General features: G+C 31.0%; 1 protein-coding gene across 2 annotated transcripts; it reads left to right on the plus strand.

Moving 5' to 3' along the window:
* Nucleotides 1–2905: 2905 nt before the first annotated feature.
* On the plus strand, nucleotides 2906–22444 carry LOC129230730 (uncharacterized). 2 transcript variants are annotated; one of them, XM_054865150.1, is made up of 5 exons: nucleotides 2906–3028; nucleotides 11798–11887; nucleotides 14204–14247; nucleotides 19945–20102; nucleotides 21959–22444. In XM_054865150.1, the coding sequence occupies exons 2-5, from the start codon at nucleotides 11866–11868 to the stop codon at nucleotides 22200–22202; spliced, it is 468 nt and encodes a 155-aa protein (XP_054721125.1). In that variant the 5' UTR covers nucleotides 2906–3028; nucleotides 11798–11865; the 3' UTR covers nucleotides 22203–22444. The 2 variants fall into 2 exon arrangements, with proteins under 2 accessions (XP_054721125.1, XP_054721126.1); XM_054865151.1 differs by lacking the exon at nucleotides 2906–3028 and adding an exon at nucleotides 8772–8823.
* The last annotated feature ends 1744 nt before the right edge of the window (nucleotides 22445–24188 follow it).

The raw sequence follows: 24188 nt of genomic DNA on the forward strand, positions 1-24188 counted from the left end.
TCGTTCTCAAATATGTTCCCAAGTTAAATTTAGCAATTATCCTGCACAGAACACATTTGGAGTGGATTCGAAAAATATTTCAAACGCTATCTTTTTAACGTAGTGTATTCAAAACAGATTTCCTTGCAAAACAAGGCAATTGGAATATTTTCTGAGTTTAAGTGACCCAAAAGTATTTCAATCTGTACTCAGAAGTTTCAGTGCACAACAATAAGTATCATGAGAAGAGCCTTACTGTTGTAAAGGACGAAAAGGACGAAATTAATTACGATTTCTGAGTTTTTCCCTACACAACTTTATTTAAGACAACCTCTTCACATTCGCGTGCACTATGAAATGGAAAAATAACTTCCGAAAAAAAAAATGCAAAAATAAAAGTCAGCAATAGCCAGTCTTGCTGCAGCGAACGAAGATGGATCAGAAAAAGTTAACTGAGGTCTCATATCCATCATCTTTTCTATTAATCCTGAGTGGAAGAGGGTGGACGGTGGTGAAGTAGGCGTCTACCCTGACGAAAGTCTTCATTTTATTCGGCACGTGCTACAATTTCTCAGTAAATATTCCACGCTTCATGACAAAAGATAAAATCCCTACCTAATTTCTCAGGGAACTAAAACGTATTCAAAGTAGTAATGACTATGTTTCTAAACTTTTTGTATTTATCGTCTACTTATCAATTTCAAAACAGTCTGAAAACTATAAAAACATCTTTGCTGCCTGTTTTTGCTATAAACATTTTCGAAATGTTTATAGCAACGTATTTAAGCTGATTTTTTTGAATTTTGACTGATTTAATCATAGCCCCTACATAGGAGAGGGTAGGAGAATAACAGTGACAGGGATAGGAATGAAAAAAGCAAAATTAAAACTCAATTAAATATACATATTTCAATGCTTGACATCGCTGGGAAGGAGGCCCGCTATCTAGCATGGAGAGGTCTTGTAATAAATTGGTTTTACAATTGTTGAACCAATTTTTAGCACTTTTGATAATTGTCTGTTTGCATGCATGCATGTGAACGATTTTACGTGGTCATTCTAGTTCAAGACGTAATGGATAAAATCGAATGAAATTTAGCTTACATATGAAACCCTATGAGAATTGGACTATGTGAATTGGAGCTATGAGAATTGGAGCTATGTGAATTGGAAGTTCTAGCGTCAATAGCAGTCTGCACATCTACTGTTTGTTCCTGAGTGAAATATGGAACTGTTTAAGTAAGGTCTTATTGCATTCCATTTCCTATTTATTTTGTAGTTTTAAACTTAAGTATTAAACTTTTTGTAGAAACTGTCCCTTGAAATATGTTTAAACGATGCTAGATTGTAATCAAAACTTCCTATAAAACGTAAAAAATCGAATGTAACAAGAACTTTCTTAAACAGTTTTGCCTACCTCTCAGATACACTGCCTCTTTCTAATACAAAACTCAAATAAACGTAAAAATTACCTATCATGGAGTGATTCGGGATAACACGCCCCGGTAGGTAAAATGCCCCAGTAGTTGTTTTTCACGATTTCACCAACATGGCGCGCCTGTGTCGATATTTTTAAGAGCATTCATGTGTAAAGAAGTTTTAAGCATGCACTACAGCCATTCTCAGCAAAATTTAGGAGGTAATTACAGCTTTATAGTGAGTTGAAAAGTAAGAGTGCCTTTTTTTTTTTGCCAAGTAGAAACCTTCTTTTCCATTTTCCTACTTTTTCATTTTGCTAGAGTAAATTTGATTTCGATTTCTCATTTCGTTGCTCATACTATTATGATTTGTATTGATGTGCATTAATTTAGTTAACTTTAAAATGTCTTGCTTAAAGTAACAAGTTTGGTGATGCTACCTCAAGTGGGGCAATCATACCGATGGAGTGGGGCGAACTGCCAGACTGTCCACGTAAAATGCACTAAAGATGCCATTTTTTTTATTGGAATAAAACGCAGTTTGTAGTTTTTGTTTTTGATCATGATAGGTTTATACAGCACCTGGACTTACATTAAAAGAGTTCACAGGTATTTCTTTTCTTTTTGTTCACAAAAACTTTTTTTTTTTAAGTTTCAGCTTTGCTGTGGCGTAAACAGCAGCTTACTCAAACTCAATTGGCGAGAGCACTTGGCGCACGAGGTTCTGCAGTGAGCTATGACGAAAGCATGGAATTGTGCATCTGACGAATACTACTTACTGCCTTTCATGTCAGTGTGTAAGTATAAAGGTCATGCTCACTAAAAAATTAAAGATACTCATTTAACCCAATACAGTCAGGCTTTATGGCGATGCACATACCTGATGCCTGAAAAACTCGCCATATAATTCCCTTGAGTTAAGAAAGAACACGTGCATGTTAAAATATAAAAAACAATTAATTTTGAAGATAAATTACAGGTATTTAAAAATTTACATTTTTAATGCTGAAATATTAGCCTAAGTTTACTACCATGAGTGATTTGCATTGCCTAACCACCAACTTAAATTCATCATTGTCCTTTCTCCCCATCACACGCATCCTTTTATTTTCTTTTTCGGCCCCAAACGCTTTTTCAAACAAGCTAAAGAAAACAAGCTTTCAAAATTTTCGTCAAAACGTATCATTTATTGCTAAGATTTTAAGGAGTGTTTTACATTATCATGCACACCGAATTACGAAGGCAGCCATTGGCTGAAAACATTACCGTTATTGCATTAAGCCATTTAGCTCCAAGCTTATGTCATTTATGCGAAGGATGTTCTTTTTCTTAGAGGTCAGAGGTTATTTTTATGAAATTCGATAGGTCCTAAGTGTATTTTTCTTAAAAACATTCATTTTCATTAATCACTGTATTTTCTTGCAATTCGAAGCACGTTTTTAAAATGGCTAAAAAGAACAGCCAATGGTTTCTTTATGTTTATGTTAAATTATCCTTCCTCTGTAATTTTCCATTTAAATTCTAGAGCAGATTCTATTTGGGCTTCAGTTAGTTCATATCTAAATTTGCTTACTAATTTTGAAAAATGCATTTGCGAGAAGCTTTTTAAGAATTACGTAGTTTCATTGAAGGTATGTAAAAACTGCATGAATTACACTTAAATCAGTGTAATAAAAGCTTTTGATTCTTAATTTTTCAATTCAGAATTTGTGTAAAATATTGAATGTAACTATTTTATTATTATTATGCTTTGATTACAGAATTGTATTTTTTTTCTTACGAAAGAGAGTTTTTGTCGCATTAGAATTCGCGTTTATGGTTATTTTAAGCTCTGCATTTTAAGCATTTATCCGTTTATTAATTTATTTAATTTTAAATGTGAATATCTTATGATATTTTAAAGATATGTAAATAAATAAATACATTAAATTGAAATTAAGCTATGTTTTCCAGAAATTCTAATGTATGTAAAAATAATACACAATATGATTCATATTTTATTAGACAAGCAATAGTGCATGCGCTAAATGCATATCCTAAGCAGCTAATTTAGTGCTTATTGTTGTTACATATAGCTTTAATCAGGAAGATATTAATCCATATAAAAGGCAGCTAATAACAGAAAAAGTAACTACAATAAACAATACAACATATAACATTGCTTCCCTCAGTGCTTATTATAATAGCAATAATATTGTAACCGCACAAAATTGTTTAAAAAAATAAAATTGCCAACTTGCAAAGCATGAAAACTTGTAAAATATAGGAAACAATGCACTTCAAAAAATGTAGTAAAAAAGATTTACATTATTTTGAGCAATTAAAATATTGTTTACATTGCGATGATTTATATGTTTAGCTATTTTATTAGTTTTGACACTTTTTTGTATTGTTCTAGATATTTTTCTTTATTTATTTACAAAACAACTTCGGCAACAATCTGGCTAAGCTATTTTATTTTTATCTGAGACCAAGTCATTATTTCCTGTAGAAAAAATATCTATGTAACAGACTGTTAAAGAATTGTGTATTTAGCACACAAAAGGTGGGTTTTTGTGTGTTTTTTAAATATATATTCTTTTACAATTTCAAAATACATTTTAACGCTTCTAGAGGGAAAGATAATGATGAAAGTTGATTTAACCTATAAATCAGGGTGGACAGTAGAGGTCTAAAAGTGTTTTAATGAGTTTATTTTATTTTATTTTTATTTATTTATTTATTTTGCATTTTTTTATCAAAAAGTATTCTATCAAGTTTACATCGGAATATATATATATATATATATATATATATATATATATATATATATATATATATATATATATATATATATATATATATATATATATATATATATATATATATATATATATATATATATATATATATATATATATATATATATATATATATATATATATATATATATATATATATATATACTTGCAAAAGTGAGATATCACAGGAAGTTTTTCTTAAAAACTGCTTAAGACTTTCACGGTCGGCGTCAAATATGAAGAAAACACATTTCCGGGCTTTTTGGCCATGGTCGAAATTGAAAATTGGTTTTTATCCATTTCAACCATGGCCAATAAGCCCGAAAATGTTATTTCTTCATAAAGTTCTTTTCGTTCACACTACAGTCCTTTGAATGATTTTAAGCATTAGTACATCAAATATAAATCAATAAAACTTGTATCAGATTTAACAATACTTGCGCTTTTTAACCCAACTAGAAAAAAAAAAACGGTTTCCAAGAAAATTTGATGAACCATAACGGGCAGTTTAAAAATAGCTGGTTTTAATAATATCATTCAGTTTAAGATATAATTAGATGTAATTTTTAAACCTATCAAATGCAGTAAAACCCGAGAATCTACATGTTTTAGTTTGATTCCATATAAGCTACTTTACGTAAAACCGCCCCCAAAATTTAAGAAAAAATTACATTAAAGAAAAGTACAACTAATATTGGTTAAACACAGCTGTAATGCACTAAAGTAGTCCAAAAATCAATTGTGTGGTCTAAGTTATAAGACAGAGCTTAAATACAGACATAAATTATGCGTTATCTCTTAGTTTTTGTGTGAAGAAAGATATATTGTAGTGTCCAACATAATTTGACAAAAAAGTTTAATTATTCATTCATATGGGTTCGTCTTTTCTTTCTTTCTTTTTTTTTTTCGTTTATGCTTCATTTTCCTTTCTTTCTTCTTTTTTATGAACTGAAGACAACTGCGACAGTAAGATTAATTTCTAAAGGTTTCAAGGAATAATTTTCATTATTGTTCCGTGAAGTAGCAAAATATGAAATATTGCTAAACTTGTTAGCAAGCAATGTTGGATTTGCCACTGTAAGAACATTTTTGCAAGATCAAATATTTTCAAGCTAAAGCACTTTACGTTTCTGATGAAGGTATCAAAATTAATGGATGTTCATGTGAGATGTTTTATAAAATTAAAGAAGCAGATTTTGATATTTTCAACAAACGTATATCATATTTTTCATGATCTTCAGAATAAAAAAGCTTCTTTACTAGTTTCTTTGACTGTAATAAAAGATTTATGACATTTAATAATGCGACATGTGTTTCCAGCAATTTCACTTTGGAACTTTAAAGCTAGGTTTCGATTTGAGCGATGTTTAAGCTTTTGGCTACATTTTCCTTTTTGACACATCTTCAATATTTTTGGTGCAATTATCTGAACTTGCAAGTTTCATGTTGAACGCTCTGTTTTGTAATGGCCCTAAAAAACATTCCATTTAGTTATTTCATTTACAATTTAGAGCCTCCTTCCCCAGAGGGATCCGTAAGGACATTTAGTCCTCGGTATGTTTATTCAAATATTAGTGGAAAGGTGGTTGGTTGCTATATTACAGCCAGCGAAATTTAAGAATTGTGAAAATATAAACTGTGACAAGCATGAAAGTTTGTGCGATTTCATAACCATTTAGCTAACGTTAACTGTCACAAATATTTATCAATATTATTCCATTAAACGTTGCTTAAACGTTTATTTTCTTAATTAATAATATAGGACCTTACTCTAGTAATTTAAATTTGTCCGACAAAATTGTCCCGTACATTTTAGTACTCTAATTCTTTTAAAGTATTGTATTTATCACCTTTCTTTCATGTATAGACTGCAAGACAAAGCCATAGACTCATCTTGTTTTAATCATCTTTGATCGCAAAGGAAATCGCTTTATGTTTTGTTTTTAGATACAAAATAGGATAGTTGAAAATATAGTTCGAAATTCAGTATAACCCATCATTTAAATAAAACAATAAACGTCTTTTCAAAACAGCATGTTTCACATTTTATCATCACGTGTAACTTGAACAAAAGTATGAACTCAAAGGTTAAAATAAAAAATAAAAATTAAAAAAAAAACCTGTATTGCGCTCGAATTTTGTTCAAATAAGTTCCTTTAAAGTTAAAACATGAATTAATCTTGTTATTATTGTGATCGTTAGTTGCTTTTCTCTAAAACAAATGACAAACAAGACAAATCTGAATGAAAAATAGAAAATCATGTGTATAAAACTGGAAATTTCAGGTTTCATCCCCATAAATGCGCATTATGGAGAAAAAAAAACAATATTATCATTAATAAAGCTTTACTTGCTTATCTTTAAAAGTTATGTCAAAAGATCAAATATGAACGAAAAAAAAGAATATATACCACTATGCTACTTTCCTTAGGAACAAACATTTTCTCTTAGTTTACATTTCCTGGATTATTCACGCAAAACACTTTTTAATGCCTAATTTGATGTGCAGAATTATTATGTACTTTTATAATGCTTGTTTTTGTTCTGTTTAGTCGCTAAATATCGTTTTCCGTATGTTGAAATCCGAAAGAGTGTGAAATGCTTGGAGGTAGAATAACTACAGCATTTCATATTTAACAATGACGTAATAACATCTTTCTATTAAAATTGTAATCCCTTGTGTTTTTAATTTAACGTCATTTCTTATTTTCACTGAGCATAAAGGAAAGAGCTGTTAATACATATTTTTAAATTATTAACTTAAACGTAACGCTTAGAATGTAAACATATTTTAACAAGTTTTTTTTAAAGAAACTACTGTATTATTTTCTAGTTAAGCTGTTAAATTAGCTAAGCTATGTGAAAGTTAATTAATGATTTTTGTTCGGTTTAGTCTTAAAAATAAAGAAGTAATTCAATGCATGCAGAAGAAACATTAAAGGTTAAATCGCGGTTTCACGGATTCAACCACATACTAAACTTTATACTGAATTTTTCGTTCAGCTTGCATTAAAAAAAATACAAAAGAAAGACGCAGATAAATTGTTTTCTAATTCTGGTTTTTTCAATATCAAATGATAGAACAAAAACGCATCAACGAGCAGAAGAATATGTTCTCTAACATTCTATGTAACTAACTACCAATTGAAAAAATCTTAGTATAAAAATTTTATGCTCTTTCACGTGGGAAAAATTGATTTTTAGTTAAACTTATATCATTAAAATGGTTTCCAGATCATTCAAAAAAGAATTGAGATGAATCAAGGCTTTTCTTCATCTTAAATGGTAGCATAAATACAAAAACTAATTGCTTTTCATTTTGACATACGGCTATGATGAAAAAACTTATGGACAAAATGCTCAAGCTACTGCAAACATTAGCTCTTCAAGATACGTTTTCCTAAGAGCAAAAATTTACTTTAAAGTATTTTGCTTCGTTCATTGCATTATGTCCTTTTCATATGTATGCCCCCACAGACTGTCGCAGAAAAACTTGCTGCGAAGAAGGCTCTAAAACCTACTCTAAGTCTCTATACGCCTTTATATTGAAAAAGAACATGATTTTTGTAATGAAGAGCTTTCATAAATTTCAACAATGGCGCCTCCAACTGTGTTGGAACTACCAGCAGATGTTGGAACATCTTGATTGTTAACTGAGATTATGGTAAAAAGGCCATAATGTAAATGTATGTAAAAGGGTTTAAAGTACTTTCCACGCAGATATTTTTTATCTTTCATCGTGAACTTGTTTATTGAGATTACGTAACGAAATATTTTGCTTCTAAATGAAAATATCCAAAAAGTTTCCCAATGGCAACATAAATTCTCTGATGAATTAGCAACAAAATGGTGCTTCCAGCTGCGAGATTACAAACCCTGCTACATCTCATCTTTTCATAATGATTGGGAAAGTTTGTAACAACATGAATTACGTTCCATCCAAGATAAATGGTATACCAATCACCCATTTACACCGTCATTAATCTTATCGGTTTTGTTTCAAGGAAATGCATGTTTACATTTTATTCCATGGAAACAACTGCTGCCGGGCATGTATTCGCCATTACTTTCCACGGTTCATCCTTTTGGCAATGGATTACAGTTCCACCAGACAAAGCAAGGTCTGAAGAAAATGGCCAAATGACAGCGATTCGTCGAATTCCAAGCACACTTTTTGTCTTAATCCATTTTTGGCGTGCAGTGGGTGCTTTCGACTAGTGGTTATAATTCCTGCGTCATAGCCATTAACCCTTTGTGTAGAAGGCTTAATTGCCAAGTCATCCACTGACATCATCAGATTCTCAACAATCGCGGATTCATGACCAACTTTGCATCTAAGCTGTTAATGGTTGGAGGTCAAGATAGCAAGGGACCTCACAGAAGGGGGGAAGACAAGGGACTTATGAAGATGGGGGGAGAAGAGGGAGGTGTTATTTTTTCTGCAAGGACGTTCGAATCGACATACTTTTTTTCTGCCGACGGTTTTTTACCTGCGGCCTGTGGTGTGCTATGATTGGATGATGCTGACGTTAAGTAGATGTTTTGCTATTTTGCGTGAGTTTGAGTATGTATATAAATAAATGTTAAAAGGAAGTTTTGCAATGCTCTTCGAATTGTTCGTTCTCTGTTTTCTTTTTGGGTTTGAGGTAAGATCACGACGTTCTTTCAAATTTCTCCTGTTATAAAGAAATTATAAATTTAGGCTTTCAATTTGCATTAAAAATTTTCCTTTATTTTTTATCAACCTCCTTACTATCTTAATATTATTAAATTATATATATTTCATTCCAATGAAATAGTTTGGATTTGAAATTATTCTTCATTAAATTTCAGAATGTAATCAGTTCTAATCCGTTGTTTTAATAACGTCCAGTTTTTTCGTTTATTTATTTATTTATTTATTAATTTTTTGAAATACAGTGATTTTTCCAATCTTCACTACAGTTGCATATAATTTCGATTACTTTACTGTTATATTGTATTTGTTATATGCATATACTATAATTGTGTTACATACATAACATATTTTATATTAATGGAATAAACTAAAGTATTAATGGAAAATTTAAGTAAACCCACAAAACTTTTATTGGCATAAACTTAACTATGAGGAAATGATTGCATTATTGTATTATTGATTTGTATTTTCTAATAGACAAGGCACTAGAATGGATACACTTTATTTAGAAAAATTTAATTTTCATTTTATTCAGAAATCACAAATTGCTCATTGCTTTTAGCAAAACACAATATTGAACAATCTTTTTTTTTTGTAATTTATATTTTAATTTCAATTTTTAAGCATTAAAAATTAGTTTTCTATTACATTTTTGTTTAACCTTTATCGTAATGCATATTTTTAGTTAAAATTGTTTCATTCTTGATAGGAGAGAAACCATTTACATAGTTGAAAAATATTATCTGATACCTAAAAACTTAGGTGCTTGAATCTGGAACAATTAGTCTATTAAAAAATTTTTTTTTTAAATTTATATTTTCTATATTATTTTTCTAAAAGTTAATTTTTCCTTAAAAAATTACAAATATGTCATTATTTTATTTTAGTTTTACCTTTGTTTCTTCTTCTAATATTATGTAACATCAAGCAATAAATAAATACCTTTGTGCCGAGGAATAACAGGAAATATCCAACGTTGTTTAGCGTTGTCCAACGTTGTTACGTTTATCTGTTTATTTGTGCTAAACAACGTTGGATATTTCCTGTTATTATGTAACATCGTTTTGAATATCTTTTCGGAAAGTATCATATTGTATTTCAACATAACACTTGATCGGGAAACTGAGAACTGTCGAGTGACAAAATATTTCATTAAATGTAGAATAGTTAACTTATCAAAAACAGGTTCAACTTACTTTATTTTATGATTATTTTTCTATAAATTGATTTCTCCTTTCAATACTTCGGTGATATTATTATGTTATTGTAGGTATTTTCCTTTGTTTTTCCTTCCACATATTATCTAATGTTTTTTGGACGTCTGGGAAGTTATCATATTTTTTTTCTACGACAGGTGTACATTATATGTGTCACCTTTGTTCATATTTCTGCAGTATCAGAAAAATTTGACTTGCAAAACATTTGACGAAAAGTCCGCTAATTTGTCCCGCATGTAACAACTCATATGTTTCATTAACAAGTAATAAGTTCAATAGATAATGAACAAATATTCCGCTTAAGAAATTACAAACGTGTGTGAAACAACAAAAGTTTGTTCATTTCCCGTTTAAATTAATATTTTTAATAAAATATATGAGTTGTCATGTGCACAAAACTTCCTTTTTCCGTGCAATGAACCTTTAATCTCACAAAAAAACATTCTTAACGCCGGCTCGATTTAAACGTCATAAATTCAGAAGATCGTCCAATATCACAGCAGCCGAGGTCTGCTGCATTTAAAACATCCTCAACCAATATTTTGAACAAAAAATTAACGCGCACATAAATTGCAGAACTGAATGTTGTACTTTCCTGTAAAAAACAGTAGACAAAAGTTTAATTACTCATACAGTGAAACCTGTGTAAGTTGACCACTTGCGGTGCAGTACTTTGGTGGTCAACTTAGACAGGTGGTTAACTTATAGAGGGTAGTAATGAAAACTTTTTTTTTTTGTCATTTTTGCCCCAAGCATTCATTTTTCAACTAATTGGAATTATTTAAACTCACTTTCATTGTTTAACATTGCTTTAATACAATAAGAAAAACTGTTGATTAAATATTTTTAGAGATTATTTACCAGAATGACGTGTAAAGTATCAGACAAATTTAAAATTTCTGTAAATCGATCAAAACAAAATGTCCCATTGCTTCTGAAAAACTACTTACTTAATATGAGCAATTTCTAAAAATTCATAACAAGTCAAAAATGACTCAAAATTCTTCATTTAATATTTTCTTGTACATTTGTAACCGTGGTAATCTACTTTTCAACAAAATAACCCTTTAAAGTTAGGCGCATTTTCTGGGACTTAAAAATAGCCCAATATTTTTCAATTGAAACATAAATATTCTAAAATGTCTGGTTACTTATTTGAGGGGTAACTGATTAAACTTTTAGTACAATCTAATGCTTTTGCCAAGTGGTCAACTTGCAAATGGTTTTTTAAAATACTCCAAACCAAAGCTGGTGTATATAAGTGGTCAAGATAGAGGGGTGGTCAAGTTACAGAAGTTTTCCTTCACTATGTAAGATAGGACTAATGCCGTTCCTGACAAAAGCGGTCAACTTAGTCAGGTGGTCAACTTACAAAGGTGGTCAACTTTACAGGTTTTACTGTACCTTCCGAAGGCGAAACCTCAGAAATAAGCATATCTATATCTTATTTGTTTAAAGTTTTTTTTTTTTTTTTTTTTTTTGTAATTTATCCACAAGTGATGTCTAAAATTATTGAGACCTATGTAAAAGAGATAGTGCATTGGTGAAAACCTGCAACTAATATAATTCCACAATGTATTTTGAAAAATTTTCATAAAACATTGAGCAACTAAGTCATTTAGAAGCATCTCACTAAAGTTTGCTCTGAAGTTTACATACATCGAAATTTCGTTTGTGTTTACTTATTTTTTATACTTAAATAGCCATTTGTTATTTCTCTTCTAGCCATTGTTGAGAATACAGAAGCAGAAAGGCACTGGATATAAAAGATTAATTATATCTAAATAGTTAACATGCTTAGAATCTCTTTAACAAGTAAGATTTTTTTATATTAGATTCGTATTTTAATTTTCTAAACTTATTTTATAAGTATAATCTAATATTATTAATGATTTGTTTATTTATTTATTAGTTCCTTTCAAATATACATTTTCCTGTGGCTAGAGCTGATGATAAACAAATGACGAAAATCAAATTGTATTTATTAGGAGTATCGAAAAAAATGGCTCTTTTTTCAAAACCTTAAATTTTTAACTAGCTTTGTTTTTTAACCAATGACGTAATTACGCTCATTGTCAACAATTTTTTGCCATCAACTGTGCAAATTTTCAATTTCAGGTAGACAAAACCTCAGTTTTTGATTGCAATTTCTGGAGTTTACATTTTGGATATCCTCGAAACTTTTTGTCACATAACGACCAAAGGTAAGGGGATATCAGATGATTGTAATGTTGGTGAAGTTTATTCCAGCAATTGCCAATAGAAAAAGCATGGTTCTGAAACGTAACAACGCATGACTACACTGCTAAAAATAAATCCTGAAAAAACATATGGATCTTTGTAGTTTACCTCACCCCTGACATTGCATCATCTGATTTTCCTTTATTAAGATCGGTGAAAAAAAATTGAAATATTGACTGATATCCTCTGGACATTTTAATCCTTAGCCAACTAAGTTTTATCAATTCGAAATTGAAAAGTACGCACATTCAATGGCAAAACGTTGTTAATGATAAGGATATTTCCATCATTAAATTAAAAAAAAAAGTTAAAAGTTTATTTATCTGAAAAAAATAATGTTATTTTCCTCGACCCCTAGTGGGTTTTTTATTTACTATTGTTTCTATCTTTGTTGTTTATTTCATTTATTCTTTGTGGGGGCATAAAAAGTGTTTACCTCAAAATTAAATTATTATGTTAGTGTCAAGACATGCTACCATAAAACAGCAGCAAGTAACATTCAGTGCAAGCACGTACATTAGTTGCATGTTTTCAGAGTATGTTTTTTAACAATGTAATGTTTCATTATTTATCGATACGATATTTTTGTCTTATTTACCTCTTAGACTTTGATCAGCTCTTGCTATCTTCCTAATGTATTTATCTTTTCAATTTAAATAAGTTATGTTTGCTACAATGTGCATATTAAAAAGTCGAGATCCGAAATTGACAATGTTTACCGATTGTGGGGGTAATTGGTGTGGAGGTGAGATGGGTTGCTTTCATAATTGCTTTGTAAATATATTCCAATTAAAACCCGCGCCAATATAACACGCTCCTTTTTCACTGAAGTCCCCGAAAACAAGTAAACACTGTCAAGGTCATAGTTCAACATTTCTGATTCATACTGTACTATCTAGCATTTATTTATGGAAATTAAATCTGAATCAAATTAAAGTTTAATGTAGCTTACGTTGTAATTCATATATGATATCATCAAATGTAAATTTTAATTTTAATTTCTGTGTTTTCTTTGTCAAATATATATATATATGTGATTGTCTATGAATATGTTTTATATTTTAGTAGATTTACCTAAAATATCTGCCTATGTAATATACTTAGCATCTTTAAAGAATTACAATTACTCTGAAAATGACTGTCGCTAGCAAAACAAACAGAAATATTATACATATTTGAATGTTTCACTAGTTAAAGCCACTGTAATAAAGCATTATATTATATATTGAATTAAGATCCGTGCATCAAACCATGGCCACACTTTATTCGCTTACGCTTATAGGCCGTGACAATAACTGAAATTCATGGCGACAAAGAGGGCGCTACAGGCAATCCCTGTTTTCCATTCTTACAATCGAAATGTCCTTTGCTTGCTGGATACACAGGATTGAGTTCAGCTCCTCTTGCGGTCAAAACGGGCGTCATATGAAGTTTCGCATTGTTCGAGAATTTAAAGAGCAGATCATCGTAGTCTACTAGTAAGTTTAACACAGAAAAGTCATAAATTGTCAAGGTCCGTAAGAATCAAGTGCTGTCATGATCAAACTTAACTCTGAAACAAATACAAAAAACACTCTGTATTGATAATATACTAGTCAGTAGATCTCTTAAAAAATCAAAATTGGCATTAAAGGAACTTTTAAAAGCTTTCATATATTACTTACTTCTTAGAGATAATTTTTTTAATTTTCATAGGTAATTCTAATTTAGTTTTCTGGTTTTTAAGTAATTCTATTTTATGTTTTGATGGAGGAAAGCAGTTCAGAATATAAAAATCGAAAATCTGTATTGGTATTTATGAGTATATTAACACAGTTCGATAGATATTATTATGTTTTAAATACTCCTACATAAAATGCCAAATAATAAAAATATTTAAAATATTTTCAGTTTTTTTTGGAGTACTGGTTTGTACGTCAGCATTTCCAAAACGGGTAAGGACTAAAGAAGATTTCTTTTTAATATAAATCTTAATTACAATTTTGTCGATTTATGTACAAAAAGTGCTATTACGCTGATGCAATTGTAATGAACTGTAAATGAATGCTCAGCTTCAAATGAATGCTTGTTTTTCCACTTGAGTCATTTACAGCGTGGACTTGTCTTGCAGGCTTAATTAATTAAACAAAATGCTTTCTTTTTTTTTACGAACATTTACTTGCTTTGAGTATCATTTATCACGCATAAATTTGAAGATTTTTTTATTTGTAACATCATTTAATCAATTTAACATAAGTTATACATTTGAAGAATAAATTTATTGTTTCGAGAAAGTAAGTCAGTTTCTTATACAGTAAACTCCCGAATATCCGCGAGTTAATCAATAATCAAGAACATGTATTTTCGCAGCTAAAAGGAAATTCAAAAATTTTTTTTCGAAAAATTGTTAATTTAAAACTCAATTGTTTTTGTTTTATTCATTTACTAGTGGTACCCGCACGGCTTTGTCCGTAATAGAAAATTAAAAGGTCTCTTGGTTCGCCTGTATATTTATAAATAATGCATGGTGAATTTTCTCGCCAGTTGGCTTGTGCCCATGTTACGGTTCCACCTTATGATAATTTCGTAATTTACTCGTCCACCTTATGACAATTTTGTTTTTAAAATTGGAATAGAAAAAGAACCACATCGAATTTTCGAAAAATCGCTTCGAGATGCACACCCCAATGCTACTAACTAACTTTGTGCAAAATTTCATGAAAATCGGCTAAACGGTCTAGGTTTATACGCGTCACAGAGATCCTGACATACAGACAGAGAGACTTTCAGCTTTATTATTAGTAAACATTTTCCTATTTGTTCATTTTTTGTGCTTTCTTTATCTTTTATACTCTTGTTCTTTACTAATGTCAAGTTCCGTTACGCAAAAATACAAAACATTTTTACGGTACTGTATATATGATCACTGTTTATCGAAAGTATTTTGCATCAATACAGTCAAGTTATTGAGTAAGGACAATTTTTACCTTTTTTGTCTCCCATTTCAGCCTTTTTGCGGTTTATCCGCCATTTTTATTATCCACGGCACTTGGGTCACCCAATTTCGCGGATAATCGTACAGTGGGAAAAAGAATAAAAATAGTTGCATATAACTGTATTAAATTATTATTTCCCGTTTGATTCTATTTCATCAAAATTGCTTAAAGCGCAACAATATAAATCAAAGAAATTATATGCGTTTTTCCTAACTCTTGAAGCATGCAAAAAATAAAAAATTGCTTTTTAAAACTTAAAGATACAAAATTATTTTAAGAATAACAAAAAGTGTGTTATAGCGGAACCTTTTTAACCTGAGTAAGGTTCCGAACTACTGATGCCGATAAAGACTGATATTTATTTTTAAGGAATCAACTACGAAGGTGTGTTACTTATTAAAAACTTAAAAATTATCTTTTAACTCGTAACAGGGGAGGTGAAAAAGTACTACGTAACAGGAGACGTGAGGTCTCAGAGACCGCTCTATTTACAATTTTTTCAAAAATCGAGCAGTTAAGATACATTCCTATAATTTCCCTTTGATGTTTTTTGAACTTTTATTAGCACGGGAAAAAAATACTTTTGAAATTCGAATCGAAATACTCCTTTCCCAGGGAAATTTTTTCTAGGGTCTTAAGATTTTTCGAGAAAATCATATGCTACAGTAAATTACTAACTACTCGTAATCAAAATTAATTTATTATTTATTAATGATTTAATTTTGGTTCCTTAATATATACAGCACATTTTAGTACCAGAAAGTTGATTATATTAAGTTACGGGAAAAATTTAACAGCCCTTTAACTACTAGTATTTCGAAAAACAATTCAGTCTCCATTGTCCCTAGAAAATCATTGCGTAACGTTTGTGAACATTTCAAACAAATCTCAACCTCATCTAGAATATTTTGCGTCTCTTCCGCCTAACGCGGATAAGATAAATGAACCTATATCAGCGGTTCTAACGCAAAGTGTCATGTCTACTACTGCCGAAAAATGTAGCATTGAAGTGGAGGTGTGGTCTCACAGACTGTTTCTAAAGAATGCAATGAAATTTAAACCCGATGCACTTGCCCAAAGATACTGATAAGCAAGGGTTGTGTTCAAGGTCACAAAACCAAAAGCTTTTGGGAAAACCATTCGAACGGACTAATATTAACTAGAGGTGATCGGATGAACTTTTGAGCGGTTTGTGAGACCGCACCTCCCCTGTTAAGGGTTAAAGGAGAAAATTAAGAGCCATTGTCTGTAAGAATCAGGCAGTTTAAAGCATTTGTGATTGTTGACATTTTTAATTATTTTTATTTTCACATATGTTGTTCCTTATCATGAATGTAATGTAAATCCGAAATTTGAGCTTTGTCTGACTCACCGTTTTTGAGAAAACAATTTTTTTGTTTAGGGGGCGTGGCACATTTTTGCTGGTTTTTCAAATTTGCAGATCTTAATGTGCTTGTTGCTTGAAGCGTCCTTATAATGACATGGATTTTTTAATTCCATATTACTATATGGTCTTCTTAGATACTGTTACAGCTGTCAAATCGGTGACACTACGAGGGCGACGCTCACAAACTCCGTTTAAAAATGACCGAAAATGAATTTTTTTCTATATTCAAGGCCAATTTCCTCAAAGCGTCTTCATGATGACACCAACATTTTTAGATCATTTTCTAGCCACATTTACATACATCAAAAATATGTATCAAAATCGGTGTCACTATAGGGGCGCCAGAAGATATTGGTACTTTTATTCGATAAATTTAACAAAAACACAACTATTTAAAATTTAACTACAACTGTCGCCCTCATAGCAGATATCTGATACTAAATTAGGTTGATAACCAACATGTTTGTCTAACATTTGCACAAAAAAAATCGGTGTCACTCCTATTATTTTTGGAAATATAATCGTTGCAAGTTAGTACGTTATGGCGTTTTTTTATATTTATTTATTTAATATTTTCTCACCCAGATTTTTTTTTGAACATATTTATTTTTAATTTAATACAAAGAAGTGTACCTTATAACATAAACAGCTTTGGGCAGCAAGAGAGTCTTTTTCTTGAATAGAAAATGCCCGTTTTGATATAGGTACCAGGTGGATCTATTGTGCATAACATGTCTAGACTATTATACTAATACTCGTCTTGTTTTTCCGGTCAAACAAATTTATTGATTCCAATTGTTCTTGACATGCATTTGACCTAAACTTGCAAATGGTCAACTTCTACTATTTTTCTGGGATACCATGTTTTCCCATGCTTTAGTGCTACAAAATTAGCAGTTTTCAATAAGAGATGACCGTCTTTCTGAAATTGGTTGATTTGATTCTTAATGTTATCTTCGTTTTGGTCTACGTTATCCTCAAATTCAGTTTCAGATTCTGAATGTTCTCTTTCTTCAATATTTTCATTTGATGTATTGAGAATGCATTCGTTTTTTTTGTTTCTTCCATCGAAAAAAAAGGGATAGGATTTGGTTCATAGTACAATACTCTAGCAAACGAACATTTTTTTCCCCGTTACGAACTGCATTTCTCATCAAGTGTGCAACTTGACAGGGATGTTGTTTTTCCCCAGTATTTTCACCAATCGTAAATTGTTCTTATAAATACTGCTTCTGCTTTGAAGTGAACTTGAACTGAGCTCGTAAAGATAGGGCCCATCCAATTTCATTAAATTGAACTTGTGGCAATGCAGGGGTATTTATTAGTTGAAAATTTGAAGCATTTATATAAGATGTTTGTAAGAGCTTCTCTCTATACATCTTTCGTATAAAATACATTTGCAAGTTGAGGTCAAATGTATATCAAGAACAATTGGAATAAATAGATTTGTTTGGCCGAAAAAACAAGATGAGTATTGGTATGATAATCTAGACATATTATGCACAATACATCCGCCTGTACCTATATTAAAACGGGCATTTTCTATTCCAGAAAAAGACGCTCTTACTGCCCAAAGCTGTTTATGTTAAAAGATACACTTTTTGTATTAAATTAAAAATAAATATGTTCAAAAAAACTATCTGGGGGTGAAAAGATTAAATAAATAAGTATAAAAAAAACGCCATATCGTACTAACTTCGAACGATTATATTTCCAAAAATAATAGGAGTGACACCGATTTTTTTTGTGCAAATGTTAGACAAACATGTTGGTTATCAACCTAATTTAGTATCAGATCTCTGCTATGAGGGCGACTGTTGTAGTTAAATTTTAAATATTTGTGTTTTTGTGAAATTTATCGAATAAAAGTTCCAATATCTTCTGGCGTCCTTATAGTGACACCGATTTTGATACATATTTTTGATGTATGTAAGTGTGGCTAGAAAATGATCTAAAAATGTTGGTGTCATCATGAAGACGCTTTGAGAAAATTGGCCTTGAATATAGAAAAAAATTCATTTTCGGTCATTTTTAAACATAGTTTGTGAGCGTCGCCCTCGTAGTGTCACCGATTTGACAGCTGTAACAGTATCTAACAAGACCATATAGTAATACGGAATTAAAAAATCCATGTCATTATAAGGGCGCTTCAAGCAACAAGCACTTTAAAATCTGCAAATTTGAAAAACCAGCAAAAATGTGCCACGCCCAGTAAACAAAAAAAATTGTTTTCTCAAAAACGGTGAGTCAGACAAAGCTCAAATTTCGGATTTACATTACATTCATGATAAGGAACAACATATGTGAAAATAAAGAAAATTAAAAATCCCAACAATCACAACCTGCCTGATCCTTACAGACAATGGCCCTTAACATTTTGCATTGTAAAAACTCCAATAATGGAAAATCGATTTTAAAATTTCCTTCAAGTTAATCTAATAAATATGATTGAACCGTATGTATGATATTTTTATATCCTTACATTTTTGTCAATGTTCTATAATTCGAACTTTTTTATGTGAATGAAATTATCATTTTATCAAATTAATAATTGCATTTTAGAATTTTATTAAAATGTAAGTATTTTAAAGTAACTCAGTTTCATCAGCTCTGCCCTTAAAAAGAACAGTCTGGAAATTTTCGCGGCAGTTTATCCAAATATATAAATTATTATTAGCTTAAAATCAATCAATGAATTTGAATTTATAATTTAAGATTCACAGTATAAACAGCTATCACTTTATAAATAAAACATGACTAAGAGAATAAGAAAAGAATATGAATCAGACAATACTGTCCACAATTTAAAGAGTTTTTATTCAATTTCTATTGTCATGCATCTATTTGTGAACGTTTTCATAAAACTTGTCACATAACTATTCCGATTCACAGGAAATACGCTCATACACATGTGTGCACACATGTGAGATAGTTTTCTGATTTTTACCAGTAACGTTTTTCTCACTAAGGTGTACATTTTTACTTTTGAGATTTTTAGTTTAAAAAGATTGAAAAAAAATTATCATTGAAAGTGAGTGACGCACATTACTGATATGAAAATATAAATAAAATTAAAACAGTTTTTAATGTGAAGTATGGTATAATTAAATAAATGAACATTTTCCTAGTGAATTTTTTTCCTCATAGTATCATACCATGCACATATAGGTTAACTAAGGTTACAAGAAAATAATATGTATCGATTTTACTTTCAGTGAAACTGAATATGAATAGCATTACTTCAAATGTATACTGATTTTATGTTTTAGTCAAAAAGGGAAGCTTACGATCTTCCAGATGGAATCAATTTGCTGCTACAGGATATTAGATCCACATTTAGTTGCCAAGGTGATGGATACTATGCCGATGTAGACAACAACTGCCAAATCTTCCACGTATGTCATGGATATCAAGAAGGTTCACCTAGGTACGTAAATAAGGAATGCAATATCCAAAATAAAAGGACTAAAATATTATAAGCATCTTAAAATGTGGTCATGTAAGATAGTTCATGAATAGAGGATATGAGGAGGTTTCATCCTCTGTTCATGAACTATCAAGAAGGTTTCAAAAGGAGGTTCAAATACGAGGAGGTTTCAAAAGGTAAAGTAACAATTCAACGTATCAAAAAAATAAACATTACAAAAATGTATGCAATGTAACACTAAAAACGATTCAGAAACGTTCCAGAAAAATAATGGGCAGCTGATGAGACCAATTTCTTCCAGTAACAGATCTTGCCAAAACCAGGATTGCTTTCCGCTAAATAACAGTAACCTTCCTAAAATTATCATTGAATCTTTCTAAGGAATATAGAGACATCACTGGCCCGTCTAAAGCTTTCAAGCGAAATTCGGTAGGTTTAAAACAATCGGTTAGAATCTTCCAGAGTTACTAAGAAAGCCCCAGAGGCATAAATGCAAACCATGGCCATAATACTAAGGCAAGATTGCAAGAACCAATCATCTCCCTCGCCTTCAGTTCTTGTCTTGAAAGCTGCAAAAATCCATAGACTTATTCGCTCTTATTAGGAGCTTAATCAACCTGGACGGGCCGTAATTGAACTAGAGACGATACACTTAATAAATACATTCAGTTGATCTTTAAGCTGGTAGAACTAAAAGTATTTCTTCCTACGAGTGAGGAGTCTACATTCGGGCACCTTGAAGCAATTCAGGAAATTGTTTTGCAAAGATACTTAATTTTACGGGGAAATAAATGAAAACCCGTAAAATCCAGCAACGTTCCACAGATATAATAAGTTTCGGATTTTTTTACGGTGAAGGAGGCAAAGGTACATAACGACAGATTATGTGCTATTTTGAATGTTTACTAACATTGTAACTAACGCTGGGGGGTTTTAAAACATTTGTTTTGAAAACCTTTTCGACTATAACATACTCTTTCTTAGACCCAAAGAATTTCAAAATAGTTAATGTGATAGTTTATTAACCGTCACATGCAGATTTATTCAACTAGCAATTCTTTCCTAGATAGTATAGGACTTAAATGTTCCAATCTAGAGAAAAAAGCCGACGAAAATATTCCATCACACATACATCTGTCATATATACCACGAGAGACCAATCAATTCAATTACTACTTCAAATGATGCTTATAAAGGAGGAAAAGTTTTTAATCCGTATTATATTTCTAAATTATAACATTTCATTGGCTATATAGCGGTCAAAATATAGTACCTCGTTAAAAAAAATGATATAACGTAAAATTTCATCAAATACTTGATTTCTAAAATATAACACGCCATTGGATATTCGTTTGTATCATCAGATCGTGAAGGAAAAGTTTTCCATTTATTATTACATAGGATAATATTAGCATTTTATTGGATATTAACAGACTGGTGGAATGAAACGTGATGTTTTCTTTTAAAGATATGATATGTCATTTTCCTTCGCTTTATTGGAAGTAATATGTATAACTATACAGCTTATATAGCCCGCAAATCATCTCAACCACGTTATCTTCTGAATCTATCCACTGGATATTAATATACTGTTTGAATGAAATGTGGTGTTGTCTTTTTAAGATATGATATGTCATTTTCCTTCGCTTTATTGGAAGTAAAATGTATATTTATACAACTATATGGTTCGCTTAGATAGCTTATATAGACCGCGAATCATCTCAATCACGTCATCTTCTGCTTGATTTATTCATGAGAAATATAATCTTATATCATCAGAAAACATGAGATAGTGAAATTTAGAAATTTCTGTGCAAACTAAATCAAAATAATAAAGTTAATGTTTCCCTTTACAGACAATGGAGCTTTGCATGTGGAAATCAAACTGTCTTCAATCAACTCACCATGACTTGCTCATACCCTGAAGAGGCGATTCCTTGCGACAGGGCACCCGATTTCTTTTACCTGAATGGCAACGTCCAGCAAGGTGATCCTGAGGTGCCTTTCCTTCAGGATCAGGATGTGCAAAACGCAGCAGCATTCATACCTGGATACAACAACCTGGCAGTCGACGAGCCAGCAAGACCAGGAAGAGGATAAAGCTGCCAAAAGATTATTTTTTCTTGATGACAACTGAGGACCAGACTGGGACTGTCGTTTGCTGGACATGGTGTTGGGTTTGGTGTGATGTAACGCGCTTAATGCTGCTGGAGCTGTTTCTTCTTTCTGCAAGTGCTGGATGGCTTTATGCATTGCAAGGCTTATTTGTGTTGCATACCAAAGTGATATTTACATAACTGTTGGTTTTTATTTAATGGACTATTAAAGCTGGTTAGAAAGACTGTGCATTGGTCGCTTACTTAAAATTCTTCAAGGAAGATCGTATTATCTTCACAAGTTATACTTAGGTTATTTAATCAAGGAATATTTAAACCATTTTAAAACCATACTTCTGCAACCATAAACATAGTCCATTATGTTTTAAGCATGGAGTGCCATGCTTTCAATAAAAAATTGACATTACATATGAGGCAGTGAGAAGCAAAGGGATGCAAGTGGTAAAATTAAAAATTTGGAGATAGCCAGTGCAAATGGTAGGTGAACCTCTCCTCTGTCGTGGATAGAGAGATGGTACTAGTAACCCTAGTAGGTGCGGCTATGCAACATGATTCAGAAAAAAAATTCAATGAAAGCATACCTAGGACCTTATCTTTAAATGCGTTTTTCTCGAAACTTTATAAGGATTACGTACATCCGTTTGCTTCTCTCTCACTGCTTCATATCATCTTTCATCTTAATAAAAAGTGTTTTGTGATAATCTACGGAAAGCAATTTCTTAGAACATGCCTGATTTACTTCAGCACTGACATTACCGCAGGAGAGCCTTAGTTGTGCACAGGTGAAAGTGCACAAAAAGTTTGAATTTATGCTTTTAAAAGTTTGAGAAATAGTATTCTTAATTGCAGTGTTGTCATTGAGCACTTTAGAAAGAAGCATTTTTATTAGAAAGCTAAATGTTTTATTAAGCAAGTAAATTACAAATAGAGTTAATGACTGCTTATCACTGATAGACAATCATAAACAGTGTGTATTTTGTTTAACCGTTTCCGTCTTTTATGGGTGTTGCATACTTCTCTAAATTAACTCACTGAAGCATGAGCTGCGGTAAAGTATTTATATTGTTAAGAAGAGAAATAACATTTCCTTGAAATATTGATCTTGATATAAATTTGAAAGTATATGGTATCTTTTAACGCGAGACTTTACATTAAATATTATCGTTACATTTTTTTTCCATTGAAAAATTATTCTTTCTCTTGTTGTTATTAAACCGATAATTATTGCAGAAAACAGCATAATTGTGGCAGCGAAAAGCAAAGGGATGTAAGTGAATTTTTTAAAGTTTGAGAAAAATGCATTTAAAGTTGAGATCCTAGGATGGTTTTCATTGATTTTTTTTCTAAATTCTGTTGTATAGCAGCACCTACCAGGGATACTAGGTCTATGTCGTGTCCGGAGAAACACAAAGGAAATGTTCTCCTAACATCTCTACAGGTTATCTCGAAACTTTTAACTCTAGAATTGCGGAAAGGGTCATTTTGACCCCAAGCAAACTTTTTTCGCTAACTGTCCTTCTATATTTTTACTAATATCTTAATAATTTCTTGACTTTTCCTGAATCATTGTGCTGTGTGATACTACATAGATTTAAAGAAAAAAAAATCTTTTTGATCTCCAATCGGAAGGTTATACCTAGAATTACGGGAAATATCATTTTGACCCTTTCATGAAAAACGAAATGCTAATGCTTTTTATCGCGATATATTTCTGTTCTGTAAGCTATATTTGATTTTGCCAACGAAGCAACGAACAAAAAATAATAAAAAGGGTGTCTGCATAACATCACACTTGCCTGTCACGTGATTTGTAATACTGGAAATATACTTTCTAAAGGAAAGCGAACAATGAAAAGATATTAGGCGTAGATGAATGATTGTAGGTCCTGCTAGATGGTTTTATTTTTAAATTAATTTTTGATAAAATAGATTGTTTTATTTACGTAACTTTTTGTGTTTGAAAAAGCAT

The sequence above is a fragment of the Uloborus diversus genome, chromosome 9, assembly GCF_026930045.1.
Source record: "Uloborus diversus isolate 005 chromosome 9, Udiv.v.3.1, whole genome shotgun sequence".
In the NCBI taxonomy this organism is placed as follows: domain Eukaryota; kingdom Metazoa; phylum Arthropoda; class Arachnida; order Araneae; family Uloboridae; genus Uloborus; species Uloborus diversus.

Excerpts from the sequence above, each read along its gene's own strand:
- LOC129230730 (XM_054865150.1), top strand. The coding sequence starts at position 11,866 with ATGCTTAGAATCTCTTTAACAA. Across the intron at positions 11,888-14,203 it reads GCTTAGAATCTCTTTAACAA|TTTTTTTTGGAGTACTGGTT; the intron begins GTAAGATTTTTT and ends AAATATTTTCAG. Across the intron at positions 14,248-19,944 it reads CGTCAGCATTTCCAAAACGG|TCAAAAAGGGAAGCTTACGA; the intron begins GTAAGGACTAAA and ends TTTATGTTTTAG.